General features: G+C 42.9%; 1 protein-coding gene across 2 annotated transcripts in view; it reads left to right on the top strand.

The window, feature by feature from the left end:
- The window catches only part of VWF (von Willebrand factor), a 146,023-nt gene that overhangs the window by 14,138 nt on the left and 114,380 nt on the right, over positions 1–17,505 (top strand). For both annotated transcript variants that reach the window (XM_074589548.1, XM_074589537.1), the window contains exons 6-10: positions 581–705; positions 7,934–8,150; positions 10,279–10,401; positions 13,516–13,627; positions 15,805–15,851. In XM_074589548.1, coding sequence (XP_074445649.1) covers positions 581–705; positions 7,934–8,150; positions 10,279–10,401; positions 13,516–13,627; positions 15,805–15,851 — 624 coding nt within the window. The remainder of the gene's footprint in view (positions 1–580; positions 706–7,933; positions 8,151–10,278; positions 10,402–13,515; positions 13,628–15,804; positions 15,852–17,505) is intronic.

Raw genomic sequence — 17,505 nt, 5'->3', positions numbered from 1 at the left:
CCCTGGAGCCTTCTGTTCTCCAGGCTGAACAACCCCAACCCCCTCAGCCTATCCTCACAGCATAGGTGCTCCGGCCTTCTGATCATCTTCATGGCCCTCCGCTGGACCCACTCCAACAGGTCCATGTCCTTCTTATGTTGGGGATTCCAGAATTGGACGCAGTACTCCAGGTGGGGTCTCACAAGAGTGGAGTGGAGGGGCAGAATCACCTCCCTCGACCTACTGGCCATACTTTTTTTGATGCAGCCCAGGATGCGGTTGGCCTTCTGGGCTGCTAGTGCACATTGCTGGCTCATGTTGAGCTTCCCACCAACCAACACTCCCAAGTCCTTCTCCTCAGGTCTGCTCTCAATCCATTCTCCACCCAGTCTGTGTTTGTGCTTGGGATTTCCCCAACCCACATGCAGGACCTTGCACTTGGCCTTGTTGAATTTATTTGGATTAGAAATTCATTTGCTACGACAGTCTTTATTTTTAAAAACAGCTTTCACCATATTGTCACTCTCACAGTAGCCAATAATGACCACATGTTGCTCAGACCCCTAAACAGCCGCGTGCTTCTCTTCTTCTTCATTCACAGGGACCCTTGTGGGAAACAGTTACGATTTTGCAAACTCCTGGGCTTTGCACAGTGAAAACAAGCGGTGCAAGAGAGTGCAGACTCCAAGCAACACCTGCAATGTATCATCTGATATTGCAGAGAAGGTTGGTGCCACAAGATACCATTCTGGTTTCGGTCCTCCCCTACCTGAAGGCAGCTTGCCTGTCCATTAGCAGAAGGAATGCTTCCTTGAATCCACGTCTGTATCTAATGTGGTCCTCCCTTGACAAGTGATCAGGGTGTGAGGCATGTTTTGGATTTATGAGGTGCAGTGTGGTCTGAGATAGCTATACTGGGCACTGCTCTTGCCACTGCACTGGAGCAAGGTGCGTGGCTCCTTGCCCAGCCTGGCAGGAGTTAACCACAGGGCTGGTGGTGGCCTGGCCGTATGTAGGTCCCGGCTGTGGTGCAGCAGGGTCAGGTGCAGGCAGAAGGTGGAAGTGACACATCTGCAGCACACGCCTGTGGTGTCTGTGGGCACTCCTTGCCTCTCCATGAGCCAGCACGGGGCTGGGGCTGGACGCAGGATGCAGCTGTGTCCTTGTGGTTCCTGAGCTGATAACTGTGTGCTCTCCCTGCAGACTCTGGCTGGTGCTCGCAGGATTTCTGTGTTGGTCTGCCCAGTGCGGTAGAGCAGTGACCTTGGAGGTTGTGTGTTATGACTGATGTCTTATTTGCTGCAGTCTTAAGAAAGGAACAGTTTACTCACTAGTTAGTGAATGCAATTTGTCTCCCCTACTGCGCCCTAGCTGTCGCTGTTCTTTCTAAAACAGTAGTACATGTATATCCCTCTTCCTCTCGCCCCAAAAACCTCCAAACCCAACACAAAAGTGTCAAACAGGTAAACAAAGAAACCAACAGCTCATTTGAGCCCGCAGTGTGAGTTGCTGCCAAAGAAACTTTGGTGTGAGTTGGGAAAGGTGTGTTTAAGTCATTCCCATAGAATAACGTAGTTAATTCCCTCTCTGGTTCTGCCAGCAGGGAAGCCTCTGTGGGCACCACCACCACAAACAGTATTTGTGAATGTGTTGCAGTTCATATACCTGGGAGTCACCAGAGCAGGAAGATGCTTCGGCCAGGCTATTTTTGACAGAGGAGATGTTCTCTGCAGGTGTTGCACAGGCTCTGTGCCACCAGGCTATTTCACGTGCCAGGAGGAGATTCCTTCAGCTGTGTATGTAGATAGCATCTCTGATTCGTTCAAGAAACACAGAACTACTTGTCTGAGCCAACTCTGTGACACCTTTTGCTGCATCAACCTTTTTCTTCTCTTCTTTTATAAGTATAAACATGTTCCTTGTTTCCATTGGACACAGGACAAACATACGCAGATGGCCACCGGTTGAGGGGGGAGTAAATACTGACTGCATGTGGTATTACAGGTTATGATTGTCATGGTAAATTAAGCCTTCGTCCATTGAGGCTCTGATCTCCTGTACTGATCTCATGTACTCGGTTACAAATCAGAATGGTCCGACGGGGGCCAGGTTTAGATTTAGACAGAATAACTGATGCCAAAATTTAGCTCTTAGTTTCTTGCTATTCAAGTCCTGTAGATCGATACCTGTTAAATTAGGCGTAAATAATTTCTCAAGAGCAGTAGCACTTCCTGGAACATACCTGCTCTATGGCTACTTTGAATGTTGGTTTCCTAGTTATCTGAACAAAGCTAAGACTTGGACAAGCTTGCAAACTTCTAAATATTTACAGTTCCACTAAGCTTTTGAACAGGGAGGCTTGTATTGGATATGTCCTGAAATTCAGCAAAGCGTGCTCATGCCCCTTAACACTACAGCTTCAGCCTGCGAACTTGGCCGAGGAAACCCAGATGTGATTTCAGGTTGGAGATCTCCAGCCTGTGCTTCTTGCTCAAGAGACAGTGTGCATGGAGCATTTCTGTTGGGGTCTGGACTGATTGAGCTTGAGTAATGGTGTGTGGTGCCGAGGATGTGACCAAAGTGTGAGGGTGCCAACCTAGCTGGCATGTCTTCTGAGGGACAGGACTGCGTTTTAAACCTGCTTACAGCTCTAGAGCGGGGCTGGATCTTGCAACTGGTTGTGGCCACTGGAATTTTATCTATTTAGGCAAGTTTAATGTTTAGAAAATGTCAACATTGCAACTGAGGCCAGGGAGTGGCAAGTAGGATGAAATCCCGTCTGATGGGTAGACCACAACTAATGCGAGTTTTATACAGATCACATTAAATATTGATGCTCGGATAAAGTTTGCTCTCCCGCAAACTGGATGAAATTATCTTTTCTCTCATGTGAGTTCCACTCATGAGCTCACAGCATTTAACGTTGGCTTAATTTATTCACTGTGCAAGAGTAAACACAGCGCTATTAATAGAAGTCCAGCCAAAGAAGTGCCTGTTGAAGAATGCAGGGGTTTTTAATAGCGCGCTTTGTTTGCTTGCTTCAGCTTCAGGAATGTAAATCTCCCCCGTCTCCCAGGCTCCCTCCCTGCCAGGCAGTCAGCTGCTAGGTGAGGGAAACAACAGCTTTGGTTCAGTGCTGTCCTCCTGCCCCCGTCCCCGCACTCAGAGTAGATCTGCGGTTTTCTTTGCCCTCTCGTCCCCCCTCCACCCCCAAGAGCATCCTTGGAGAGATGGCTTCTGACTTTGTTGCAAGATGCAGTGAAGCCAGAAAGCCCTGTTGCTTTTTTATCTTTAAATCATAGGAAACACAGGCAATTTTGTGTTCTTTTATAAGGGAGAGCTCTTGTCTTGATTAATGGCACTGTGTATCAGCTGAAGGTCTTGACTCCGATCACACACTGACCCTATTGTTGCTCTCGGCCCCTCCCTGCCCTCCACCTCCAAAGCACACGCAAGCTTACATGTGTTTGACTACTGCTCTGCCTGCAGATAGCGTTTCTTTTCAGGTATATGTGCTCCCTTCCTAAGGCTGGATGCAGCTTGGCATCTGCACGGTGGAGCTGCCTGTTGGCTGCCTTGTCTTGTGATCTGGAGAGCATGCCAAATTGGGTAGTGTTGGAGGGAGGGAGCTTCAGCCTCCCTGCCCTCTCCGGCTGCTGTTTAAATAGATACCAAAAAAGAATGAGCACCTCTGCGTTGTCTGATCCATTTTTTCACCACCCAGATGTGATGATTTAGGCTGCCTGTTTGTTGAAATACCGCAATCTAGTAGCCTCTCAGATGACCACCAGTATGGGTGGTCATGGATCTTGAAGTACCAAGTGGAGTGAAGAGAATAACTGTGGTAATGAGGCAGCCTTGAAAACAAAACCAGACATGTTTTGAAGCATTACAATTAATTTATGTGTTCTTAGATGTTACCTTTATTTTCTAGATTTCACCTTTAATAGGTGCATGGAGGCCACAGTTCACTGTATTCTTTCTTTTTTTTTCTTTCTTATTAGGAAATTTTACTTATAGCATGTTACATGTGAAAGTGACTGAAATTCTAAGCTGAAATTAGAATTCAAATAATTTTTGCTCTTGCTGAACTTCAACTCTTGCTATAGTCGGTAAGAAATAGTCCCGCTCATATCCCATAGAGTACTCCCCAATGCAATAAAGAAATAGTGTTTATTCCCATATCTGAAAGCAACTGGGAGAAGTTTTCAACTTTTGGACTGTAATTTGTAATGGTAGAGGCCACAAGCAAGTCCAGCAAAGACATGGACATACGATACTATAATACATTTTAAGGGTGAACGTGAGTCCCACTATATCTAAAATCTCATTTTTTCTGCTCCTGAAATACACAGGTTAGCTGAATCAACAGTCAAGTGAAGTGACTTCTGTCAGTTGTTATTAAGTTTGCTCAGACATATATCCAGCAGAGTACTAAACATATTAACTTTGGATGCTTTCTACTTGGAAAGATGGCAGGCTAAATCATTATCCCTTTGATTGAACCAAAAGAAGATGTATTCTGAAAAACGATACCCAATTATGGATCAATATACCATACCCCCAAAATAAACCCTTCCTGAAGGATCTGGAAAAATACTTCTGTGTATACCATAGGGTTTAAATTCAAGGGAACAAGAAGGTGTCTCTGCTTTCTTCTGTTACTTTTTAGGTTCTATCTCTTTAATGGCAATTGTTAAGCAATTTACAAACGCAGTTCATGCAGCAGCAGAGGGCAATGCCACAGAAATTGAAAGAATGTACAAAATTCCACCTACAGCTCTATGTGGTGGGACTGGGGCAGAAAGAAGGTCAGCAAGTTTGCAGTTGCTAGGGGTTGTCAGTGCCAGGACACCGCCAACCCATTTAAAGAAACACTTAAAATAGAACTCATGCAGAAGTCAAGGGAGAAGTTTCAAGACCTTCAGCTGTATTTCGGGTACTTCAGTCAGTTCTGCTACCTTTAATCTTACAGCCTCCTGTACTTCTAAGTACTGTTTCAGCCTAAGGCTTTATTCCCTTGTCTGTTGGTTTTATATGTTTCTCTGTCTGTGTGGAGCTGTTTCCAGGACTGTTGATCCATGAGGAGAAACGCTACAGCAGTGGATGATACCGCCAATATGTGATGCTCACCGCATATGTGCATTGTCCCCTAAACTAAAGAACAAGGACCTCTCTTAGTTCAGCCTGGTCATTGAGTTTTAAAGATAGGAAGGAGAGAAAATAAAAATAACTTGCAGAACGGTTTAAGTTAGAAGAGACCATTGGAGACCTTCTAGTCCAGCCCTCTGCTTGCAACAGGGCCATCCTAGGTCGGGTTGCTCAAGGCCTTGTCCACTCAGTTTTTCAAATATCTCCAAGGGTGGTGGTTCCACAGCCTCTCTGGACACTTGTTCCAGTCTTTGATCACCCTTATGGTGAAAATTTTTTTTTGGTTTTCTATCTGATTGGATTTACCCATATTTCAGCTTATGTCCATTAATTCATCACAATAGTGGAGATATATGTCTAAAAGTTGGGAAAATTCCAGCTATAACTTCTTATATGAAGTCACTGGAAAATATGAAGCCGTTCAAATGGCAAGAAAACTTTACATAGAGAAAATTAACTGTTTGTTGATTTCTAACACATATTCCTTAGCTTCTTGATAATCAGCTAGAGGTCGGTCATTAGGTATGTTGTTACTGAACAAGACCAAGACCAGAGAACACTACCGGGGAAAAAAAAGGCTTTTAATGGGTTTTTTTGTTGTTTTTTTTTTTTGTGGAATCTCCTTTTTCTTTTTATTTCCTGACCCATCTGGCATTTACTGGTATGTAATAAACATGGTCATAAAAGATTGTTTCCTACTAGTTTTACTGTTACCTTGTGTTTAGTGGAATATACAGGGTCTGAGTTCTATTGCAACATAACTGTTGAGGTGTATTACCTTTTTAACAAGACTTTTACCTTATTAAGAATGCTTATTAACCCAGGCCCTAAATAGTCTTATTGCATACACTGGTTTTCTGTTACATTTGATAGTATCTGGATCAAGTCTTTGATCCAGGAGTTGCTGCACTGCTCATCCTCTGAATGGCTCTGAGCTCCCTTTCAGTTTTATCAATTTCATCTTGAAGTGCTGCTTTAATAGCTTTTTTGGCTGTTCTGTTGTTGTTACTTCCACTCTTAAGGCACTTTTTCGGCTTTCGGTACTTCTGTGTAGTCTTTGAGCAGCACCAACCACCATTTATGCAGTTCCTCCTCCCTTCCTTCTAGTCTTTTTTTCCAGATGGTTCAGCACAGTGGCTACTATCTGGGCATCAGAATTATTCCAGGCTGGAGCTGATTTTCTGGAGGACAATCATGTTCAGCTCTCTAATGGCACTCAGTTAGCATTGCTTTAAGTTCCCTGAGGTCTTTCTCAGAAAGCTCAAAACCTCTTTGTGTATGTGGTTTTTCACTGAGCACTTTGCTAAACTCTGAATATATTCCTAATGGGCCGGACATTTCTGATTTGTTTGTTTACATAAGCAAGAAGTTCTTAGTTCAGACATGTACTAGCTTTAGCTGATCACCTGGACAAAACCCCCTTTAGGAAAAAAAGGCTTTTCTACTCAGCAGTTTTCGTATACAGGTATACCATCTGCCATTCAGAGAAGACATCTAGACATCTGCTGAACTCTCAGGTTTTTTGCTCCCCATTTTTCAACTCCCTAAAAATGAAAACAAGACGTTCTCTCTCTCTCTTTTTTTTTTTTTAAATTTTTTTTTTTAGTACAGCAACTTGCATGTGCTGTCACCTCAGGTGGTTGTTAAGATATTCAGAAGTAATGCATCATTACTGTGAACTACTCTGAAGAACATCTTTCCCCCCCACCCCCCCATCCTATGTGTAACACCTGGAATATGCAGCGTGGTTACATCTGCTTATATAAAACACTGACAGATAAGTAGAATAAAGTTATGCTTCAACTGTTTGTGCTCGGGTTGTATCAGAAAATAATTTTTCCGCTTATTTAGACTCAGTGTCATCCTTTCAGAAAGCTGCATTGCATCGAGGACCTCAGAGTTATTGAACTGTGACATAATGCATACATAAGAGAACGTCTCTTTGGGAACCTCCCTTGGTGAACTTCTTCATAAACTAAGTTTTCCTTAAGTTTTGTTTCATCTACAGCTAAGTTTCAATTTAATTTGCCGCTGTCTGAAAGGAGAGGTCTTGGTACCGTTCCCCTCATCTCACTGTGCAGTCCTCTCCTTACACTAGCTGTCACAATGCTGCTTTAACTCCCAAGAAGAGCAGAACAAATTGCTTTTCTTCCCTGGGTTATTTTTCTGCCACTTATCTGAGTTAAATTGACCTGTCACACATTGGACAAGCCAGCAGGAGTGACAGGAACATGCGGTCAGAACTGGGTAACAAATTTGATTCCGTGGATTTCAGTCAGACTCGATCTTTCACTCCGAAACTTACTCTGTTCCCTCATTATTCAAAAGACGGTCTGATCATCTTTCTTACTAAGTACTCCAAACAAAAGTTGCTCTCCCTTGCTGTGCCTGTGTTCCTGGTACTCCAGACACCATCTGGTTCTTCACTGGGTAGGCTTCCCTCCATTTGTTGACTGATTGACTGACATGTTGCTGCATAAAACATCCCTTATATGACACTGTTTTACAATAATCAGTATATTAACATACCTCTGTGTATATATGGATGTGGTGAATAAATGGACGTAGGTCATGACTATGAGCTCTAGCTCTAGCATGACTATGAGTTTTAGCTCTGTCTCTTGACTATGATGTTATTTAACTACATGGTGGTGTTAAATAATAACCATGATTTTATTTAACAACGGTGGTGACAGTGTGTTTGGAAAAGTTGGGTTTTCTCCCTTCTTCCTGCGACTATAGTAACTAATTTTGTCCCTTTTTCTCTCTCTCTTTCTGTCTTTGCTCCTCACTTGTCATGCAGGGCATCATGGAAACCTGCCAGCTGCTAAGAACATCTTTGACCTTCTCCCGGTGCCACCATAGAGTTGATCCAGAGCCATACATCGATCTCTGTGAAAGAGACATCTGTGCCTGTACCCAAGGCATGGACTGTCACTGCTCGGTGTTCCTTGATTATGCAAGAAGCTGCGCTCACGAAGGAGTGATTTTGGACGGCTGGCCTGAAGAGAGCTTATGCAGTAAGCTGATAGGATTATTCCTAGGTTGCTTTTCCCAAATGAGATCATGCCTGTCTTGCAGATTTATGTGTTAGAGCTAAAAGCAACTGGTGCTTTTTTAGAATGTTGGTTCAGGTTGATTCAGGCATGGCAGGTTAAAATCTTAAGTGCCTGTCACTTCCGTTTATCTGAAGTGCCTTTGCTTGCTCCCCCATTCAGCTCTCTATCACCCACCTTTTTCTAGAAGTTGTTGTCCCTAAGGGGGTGATTGTTTGAGTCATATATGAAGAAGATCCTGAGCTGCTACAGGTCCCACCATGGTATAAAAAGTCAGTGAAGTCTTATTTGGTACACAAAGGTATAGACTAGGATGTTTAGGAGCTATTTCACATATGATTCAGATGTGTGGCGTTACCCAGCCTGTACTTGTAAGTCAGGATGCTTGTGAAAGGCTCTCCTTAAAAATTTTTGGTAAAGACAATTGTTTCATCCTTTATTTACTTGAAACAATTACATCGAAATAGAGACATTGCCTTTTTTAAGCCAAATTTTGTCTAGGTTAGAGATCCTGATGGCATCTTGAAATGCTGCCTTTATTAGCCCAATTTTGCTGAGGTCAGGGGAGGATTACATCTCTGCTAAGATTTTGCAACAAGGAAGTGCTTAGATTGACTGGGATGGATTGCCTTTATGGAGGAAAGGTCATGTTTGTACCCAGCGTTGATATACACGTATACTTCCACTGGAGAACCCTGGTTAAATACATAAGCACGCTAATGAATAATATATAAAAAAATCAATCCTCTAATATCATGTTCCCGATGATCTCTGTCATGCTTCCTACATGACACAGGAAGGACAATTTTCTCAGGAGGTTTATGTAAATTGATTTCCTGGGGTAATGTGATTTGTACTGACAATGCTTTCTTCTATGGTAAAGATATTCTGCTGTTGGCCACCACTCAAGAAAACTGTGCCTTCAGATTATGGTTAGGGCTGGAATATATTGCCAACCTCTTGTTCAAGGGATTGCACACTGGAGGAGTGTCTTATTTCTAGCAGTCATTTATTACCTTTCCATTGGGACATAAAAGGGATCTGATGAAAACTTGTCTCCTCGCTCAGAGTGCAAGTCAGAGAACCCATTTTTGCTAGGGCTGTCGGTAAATCTGGCTAAAGCCATGAGTGATACCAACCCCTCTCTGTTCCCAGGAGTTTTAGAGCTCATTTCTGAACCTTGACTTCACAAACCATGTTTTTCTGAGTCAGGAAAAAGAGAGGTGGCCTGCTGCCACAGCAGGAGCTTAATTTTCCTTCACCCATCATCTGTGCTGTGATGCCGTCTCAGGAGATGATGATGATGGTAGTTGTATAGGAGGCATGAAAAGCTCTGCTGCACTGGAAGGGCTCTAGTGCTGGGCATGCTGTACTAGTGCGAGCTGGTGCACACGCCTTGGAGCCACAGAGGGCAAGACCACTCCTTTGTTACCCTCCCGCCTCCTTCAGTAGAGAATTTCCTGGGAAAAGGCAGGCTCTAATCTTTTCTTCCCACTCCACGCCCATGCAGTCTTGTGAGGTATGTCTGTGCATCAAAATGAAGGGATGGCCATAGTGTGTGCTTGTATAATGGCCTAACCTACGTAATGACAGCAGTGAAGATGCCACGGCATGGGTGTTACCCTGTGCTGGCAGTTCTTTGGAAGAAGGAGGATAGGATTTCAGAGTCTTAACTGTCTCCTAGTTCTCTCTGGAAACACAAAACAGTGTAATTTCATAAATGAGTGGAGTAACTGCATAGCTTAACATACAGAACATGCTTGTCTATCCAAATTATTTAGATATTATTACAAAACTTTCCCTCATGTCTGATTGTTCTTAATGTGTTTGGTTTTAGTTAAAACTCGATTTATTAGAAAATAAATTGGATTTAACCTGCAAGTGTTTACTACACAACCTGACAGATGATGATATTGCAGCAAACTGAAAATCAAGTGTTTCTTAAATGTTCTGCTTCTGAAAAAGAAATCATTGATTGGAAAGTATATGACCTTTTTAGTGTCTCTGTCGTTCAGCCTTTGATAATTAAGGGATTTATTTATTTAAGAGTTATTGAGGAATTTGCATTTCTAATTTCTTTTAATTGTTTCAGGGCCAAGATGTCCAGTTGGCATGGAGTACAAGGAATGTGTATCCCCTTGTGCCAAAACCTGCCAGAGCCTGAATATCAATGAAGTATGTCATGGACAATGTGTTGATGGCTGCAGCTGCCCTGGTAATTTATTTACTGGGTTATTTACAGAGGAACATTTGGCAGTGATGCTACCTATTTTATTAGAAGAAAGCAAGCTGTGTCTTCCCTTAAATTTTCCTGAAATCAGAAACAACTTCTCTTTTCTGGGACCATGCCTTAGAATAAACCAGTTTCTATACTGCCTGTATGCTCACTCCATGAAAGGCCTATTTTTTAGACACAACTGAAAAGTAAATGTTTCTGTGAAAATCAGCACCATCTATTACTCTAGGATTGCCTTTCTTTCTTGGTGAGGGACCACTGACCATTGGCGTATCTAGATTCCTTCTGAATTGCTTTCGGTCAGAAGCATCCAGTTTGAGAAAGAAAGAACAGAGAATATTCTGAAGGAATTTCTTACAGAAAAACAGTACGTGTAGATCTTGCACTATAGTTCCAAAGATCTTCATGATTTCAGATTAACGATTTCACTTATTATTGAACCATTCATAAAGGATATTTGATTGCCTTAAAGGGGACAGCCCAACCACCACTTTTGGGTTTTTGTCAGTCTTTCTCCTCTGTCTACTGTACTTTAGACAACGGCAGGAGGAGAGTTTTATTCCTGGCTGCAAAGCTCCATATGCTCCGATTTCTAGCTGTTTTTTGTTGGGTTTTTTGAGGGGGTTGTTTGTTTTTAATAGGACTATCTCTGCATTTCACCCTTCAAATCTGGACTCAGTGCAAATGCACAGAGGTATTTACTGTCCCCCTGTACAAGACACCAAGCATGATGGAGGTTTACTGAGAACATAATTTGGTTTCCAAAACAAGGGAGATATGACCATGTCAGCCTTGTCTGAGGGGTCATTAAATGTGTTCTAAAACATTCCTAGTCATTCAGAGCTTAGTAGTTTCCCATTTAGCTGGCAGTCTCTTACTGTAGGTTCAAGGCTGTCACTCCGTGTCAGGACCTGTGAATGTTCACATGGAGAGTGACAGGGTAACCATGCACAGGACCTTATTTTGTTGTGAAGGGCCTAGCTATTATATTTGTGCAGTCATGGAAGTGCTGGGAAAAGCTGAAGGAGATGAATCCACTGGCTGGAAAAGGACTCTGGCTGTATTCTTCCTTTGGTAGCGTAGCTGCAGTGGTCAGTTCAGCACAGGAAAGGTCTATCGGGGCAGGAACTGAAAAGCAGAGAAACAAGAGCTCAACAGAAAGGGTACTGCATGAGGAACAAGTAGATGGGTAGAAGGAAGTGCATGAAACTCAGCACAAGAAGGACATGGACCTGTTGGAGTGGGTCCAGAGAAGGGTCACAAAAATGATCAGAGGGATGGAACACCTCTCCTATGAGGACAGGCTGAGAGAGCTGGGGTTGTTCAGCCTGGAGAAGAGAAGGCTCCGGGGAGACCTTATTGCAGCCTTTCAGTACTTAAAGGGGGCTTATAAGAAAGATGGGGACAGATATTTCACTAGGGCCTGTTGTGATAGGACAAGGGGTAATGATTTTAGACTAAAAGAGGGGTAGATTGAGACTAGATATAAGGAAGAAATTTTTTTACAATGAGGGTGGTGAAACATTGGCACAGGTTGCCCAGAGAAGTCGTTGATGCCCCATCCTTGGAAATACTCAAGGTCAGGTTGGACAGGGCTCTGAGCAACCTTATCTAGTTGAAGATATTTCTGCACATTGCAGGGGAGGTTGGACTAGATGACCTTCAAAGGTCACTTCCAACCCAAACCATTCTATGAAAAAAAACAAGAAACAGCAATTAAAAACTTTTACTGTTACTTGGTGCACAGTCAACAGGGAAGAACTTTGATTTGAGTTTCAGAGAGAGCCAGGAGGATCTCACAGATGAATAGAGGAATTTAGGATTAGGATTGTACCTCCTCTTACCTTCTCTCCAGTTCTCCAAGAGTAAAAATGATCTGTTCAATTAATGTGTCTTTTGGGTTTGGTTTTTTTTTTTTTTTTGTTGGTTTGTTTTTTCCTTAGTTGTACCACACAGTTACTTTAATTGCTGTAAATGGAGTTACTATTGCCAGGAAAAAAAGGTGGACGTTCTATTTTCTATTGCTCTCTGGAGAGCCACACCACTTTTAAGTGCTCAGATCTTGGTTTTAGTATCTCTCACTGGAAGGATTTTCTCAACAGCAAAGATCCATCCAGGCAGCTCTATGGCAAGAATGGGGGGAAATGGCACTTACCTGTGTCTCACTGTCAGTGGTGACTGCTGCTGCCAGGGAACAGGGCTAAAGTCTCTGCAATCGATTGGAAGAAGTCCTTGAAAGAGGAGGGAGACGTGTTTTCAGCAGTCAGACTTTTTTTCTACGTTATCTCTTTTAAAAACAGAGAAATATCAACTATCTATCAACATGGGGATCTAAGAGAAAGAAACTTGTCATTTCCTCTACTAGCTTATAGTGCAATCTCAGGCAAGTCTTGTAATTCATCTGTACCTCTGTTTATCTTTTTAAGATAAAATACTCTATATATAGAAGAGACAATTACAGTTGCATAATATAGAAACCTCAGCAGTTGGATCCAAGTGGGGAAGTTAGCCCTTTCACTGCTTGCTTCTCCAGAAGTAGAAAAGAGAAACTAAAACTCCACATGATAATGTTTCTTTCTCTAAGATGCTGTCTGCTAGACTTTTACGTTGCCCAACCTCATTCCTTCATTCCCTACTTTGTCTTCTCTCATGTCGTCCTGTGATGAATACAGAACCTGTCTGGACACCCTTTATTGCAGTCAGTAAAGTGCACATATTTTTCAAAGAGTCAGATTTCTAGAGCAGATCTAATCAAGCTTGATTGTGCTCCCTGTGTTTGACCCATGTATGTTCCAATTTGTGTGTTTTGGACTCGGGGTCTGGCTAAGCCAAGAGGTCTTCTGGGAGCACCAGAAATGGTCCATTCAAGCACATTTGAGGGAGAGGCAGCACTTGAAGGAAAGTAGACACCAGCCGCCGTGAGGCGTTTTGGCAAGCCTTATTCTATTTTATTGCTGACTGTGACTAACTATGGATAATAATGCATATGAAGTCTTGCCAAAGTATATGAAGAACTAGAAAATCTAATCATATTTATATTTGTGTCCTTGTGTCTGTGTGGCATGTGTATCTGCTGCTACTTAATCTATCCAGAGGGGAAGCTCCTTGATGGTGACCATTGCATTGAAAGTGCTGACTGCTCCTGCATCCACTCTGGAAAACATTATCCTCCTGGCTTCACCATCTCCCAGGACTGCAATTCATGGTAAATTCAGTGTTGCTCTGGTGACGTTGCTGTTGCTCTAGATAAGTACTGAACACCATTTAGTGGCTGTTTTAGATTATCTTTCAGGAAATCTCTCTCTCTACTTTTTAAAAATTTCCTTTCATTGGCAAAAGACCTGCTCTCTTATTGGAAATGCCAGCCCTTTCCAAGAAGAGAGTTGTTCACAAAGACAAAATCAGCTCTGCTTTTAAAGGGATATTTGATTTGATAGAACAATGTGAAGGTCATACTCCTTCAAATAGTAGAGAACTACCTGTTTCCTGTGGATAAGACAGACCGGCAGGTTCCCATGTCTGGTTAATGTCAGCGGTGGTGTCTTTGTTTTGACTTCCTACATTTATTTAACCTCTAAACCCCGTTTCTTTCCAAGAGGAGTTAGCTCAAGCACGTCCTTGGAACTTCTCTCGAAGCTAATGAATCTTCCCAGCTGCGTAGCTCACAATTTTTCTTTCACTCATGAATGCCAGCCTGAAGAGGAAGGCTGGGTGTCTAAAGAAAGCAAGGGGAATGAGTAATGTATTCCTGATCTGGTTATGTATAAGTGTGAGCATATTTGTGGAAGGAGTTCAGACAACCCTGTGCCCAGATGTTTCCAATTAGAGCACAGAAGGAGGACTCAGTTAAGGCCACCATATGCATAAGAAAGATGGTCTATGCATCATCCCTAATGAGGGATGATGAGTTAACCAGAGGTTTTTCATTACCTGCAGCATGTGTCACAGAGTATGAACCAACCATGGCATTAGCATTTTGTCGTTGTCCCCGGAGCCATCTGCAGCTTTGAGCTTGGCCGCATTCTTTGCCCTTATTGCTCTTGGGAGGTCAGTGCCACCTGACAGACGGTATTGTTAGAAAATACTTCCTGTTATTCAGATTTGATAATGCTGTGGAGAACGTCATTCCATTGGCTCTGCATTTACCATCCTCAATAAACTGACTCCCCGCAAATGGTTTTCAAGGGCTGGGATAATGAAAGGAATAAGAAGAATCCAGCATCTCTTGAAACTTACTTGATTTTGGATATTCTAGGATTGACTGACATAGTATTCCACAGACCCCAGGATGACAGCCATCTCAATTGCCATCAGTGCATTTTACTGGTTAATAGTAGTGCCTATGAGTGGTGGCACTAGGTCCACCACCCAAAGACAATAAAGCAGAGACGATCTACTTCCTTGCAGCTTGCACAGAAACAGAAACTAAGCACGAGGGGCTTAAGTCACCAATGTGCCATCAGACTGATGAAGGTCTGCTTAAGCAAAACATCTAGCTGGCCAGTGAAGGAAAGGGATTATTGCCCTCCTGTAACAAACTCATGAGGCTGTGACTGGAGCAGTGTGACCAGTGCTGGCCTCCCACTGCAAGAGAGATAATTAAGGACTGGAGAGAGTCTTGGAAATGACACTAGAGATAATCACAGAAGGGGAGCTTATGATGTGAGGAGAAGCAAAGGGAAATAGATTGGTTTAAAGGCTAAGGAGAGCACTTTCACTGCCTAAAGGGAGGTTGTAAATATGACAGGGCCAAACTTCTTGGAGACAAACAGTGAAAGAGGAAGAAGCAATGGACACTAGTTGCAGCAGGGGAAACTCCATTTAGACACAAAGAAAAATTCTTCCCCCTGAGATGGTGCAGCACTGGGACAGTTACCCTGGGATGCCATGGGACCTCATCTTGGAGATTTCTAAACTCAAATGGACAAGGTCCTGAGCCACCTGATCTAGCTTTGAAGTTCCCTTCTTTGAGTTGGGAATTGTAGTATATGATTTTTCTGGAGGTCCCTTCAAACTTTTTTTTTTTTTCTATGATTCTGTCGTATTAATAGACATACTTTGCGACCTGCATCTAAAACTCATTCTACGACAGTGGAATGTAGTTGAAAACTCTATTAAACGCAGAGCTTGGGTGGAGAAATAAAGAAGTTCTTGAGTTTTGCAACCATTCCAGCCCTTATTACCAGCAGTTGCTGTCGAATGATGGTAAGAAGGGATGGATATATTAAGAAATGAGGTCACGGGAGATGTAAAGGATGCCGGGGACTGGTCTAATTTCCCTAAAACATGGGCCCATGTTTCAATTATTTGGGAAAAAGTTGCAATAGAAGATTTGAATTCACATACTGTTGCCTAACTTGTTATATGTTATGTGTTTCCTAGCATTTGTCGACGTGGCACCTGGATCTGCAGCAATGGGGAATGCCCAGGTATGTTGGCTGGCTTTACTCTTTTCAGGTTTTGACAAGTAAGCCATGCCTATGTCCCTCCCACTTACATCCCACTTAGATTTTTTTTTTTCCCATACAAAAAGTGAATCTGTCTTTGTTCTTTCTTACTTATTCCAGTGCGAGCCAGATGAGCTTGTACTTCTAAATTATTCTTGTGAGACACACCGGATGTTGTCCTGTATGGTTCATGTGTAGCAATGAACAATCCTGCTTGGTAAGAAGAATGGTTCCTCTTTAGATTACTTAGTTTACCAAGACATAAGGGTCTGTATGTTCAGAGGAACGTCTTTTCAGGCAGAGTAACACTGCTGGGTTTCTTTGACCTGGCACCATTTCCTATCTGATTGTCTGAATTAGCATACTTTTGTTGATGGGACAATTTGAAGTACTGGGAGTAGATTGGGTCGCTCTTGATACCCCATGGCTTTGGGCCCTATAGGTATTGTTACAGGGGAAAGAGCTACAACCCTGGGGAAAAAGTGGCCACCCTGCCTTCTGTGGTTGGTGGCAGACTGGGGAGGCAGCTCTGCTGGTGTTCTTGCTCCCCTTTTTCCCTACACTTTATACCTCCCAAACTCACCAATACTGGTGGCTGCTGTCCCAGTTTTTTGCCTGCATAGGGAATGTAACTTTTCATGACGTGCGTTGGCCAGCAAAGTACCGCCTTCCTTATTTCCTCCTGCTAGTTCTGTGGCCTGTTCCCTGTCTCAGCTCCTGCATGATGTTCAGCCATATATTTACCTGAGACAGCATTGGACTCTGCTTGTGTTGTGCGTAGGAGTCTGCAGGGAGACAGCACGGCTCTTTGTCTTGTTTGGGAACGGAGAATGGAAGGGACGAAGAGGAGACTGGGGTTATGGCAGGACAGGAAAAGAGAGAGCAGGTTTTTTGGGTTGGGTTTTTTGGTGCCTTTTTTTTTTTTTTTTTCCAGGTGAGTCTGTGCAATCCTCACAAATTAGGAGAATTACAACCATCTTAAAATGGCTATCAAGGTCTGTCTTTCTATTAACAGCAAGCTTGCCTGACCCATCAGTGCTCCAATTACTCCTGCTTTAGACTGAGAGAGCACTTGCCCCAAAATATCAGCAGAAAAAAAAAGTGTGTGCATGCAAATGTGCAAAATAGAAATGACATTTTTAGTGAGCTATGCCAAGCACAACTGTGAGAAGCCCCATGCTTGAGGTGTTCAGTAAGGTCTCTCCAAGTGCAGAGAATCTCACTGTCTAAAACGCAGAATCAGGGACGCAGACCCAGCTGATTTTTTATGTCTTTTAGCTAATGGGCAGCAACATGTTTACAAATGAGAAATAGGTCTTTTTCTAACTTCAGTTTTGACCTAGGTTATAGCTCTTAATGTCCTTGCTTTCTGGGCTACTATGAATACTATGTGGGCCAAATTTTTATCCTCAACTGCAGCCGTATTTTTTTCACAGTGATTATAGAATTGAAGATAAGCCTGGCATTGAGGCTTACAAACAGACACTGATATACAGCTTTGTGCAAGAGGGAATAAAGCATTACTATCTTTTTCTGAATTGGGAAGCTCTGTAGAATGAGCAGAAGTCAAAAAGAAAACCGGCTTATTTCTATGCCTTCAGTCAACACATACAAGTCACTTTTCAGCTAGGTTTGT

This window comes from Larus michahellis, chromosome 1 (genome assembly GCF_964199755.1).
Source record: "Larus michahellis chromosome 1, bLarMic1.1, whole genome shotgun sequence".
Taxonomy (NCBI): domain Eukaryota; kingdom Metazoa; phylum Chordata; class Aves; order Charadriiformes; family Laridae; genus Larus; species Larus michahellis.
This window is presented reverse-complemented; position numbering and strand designations above follow the sequence as displayed.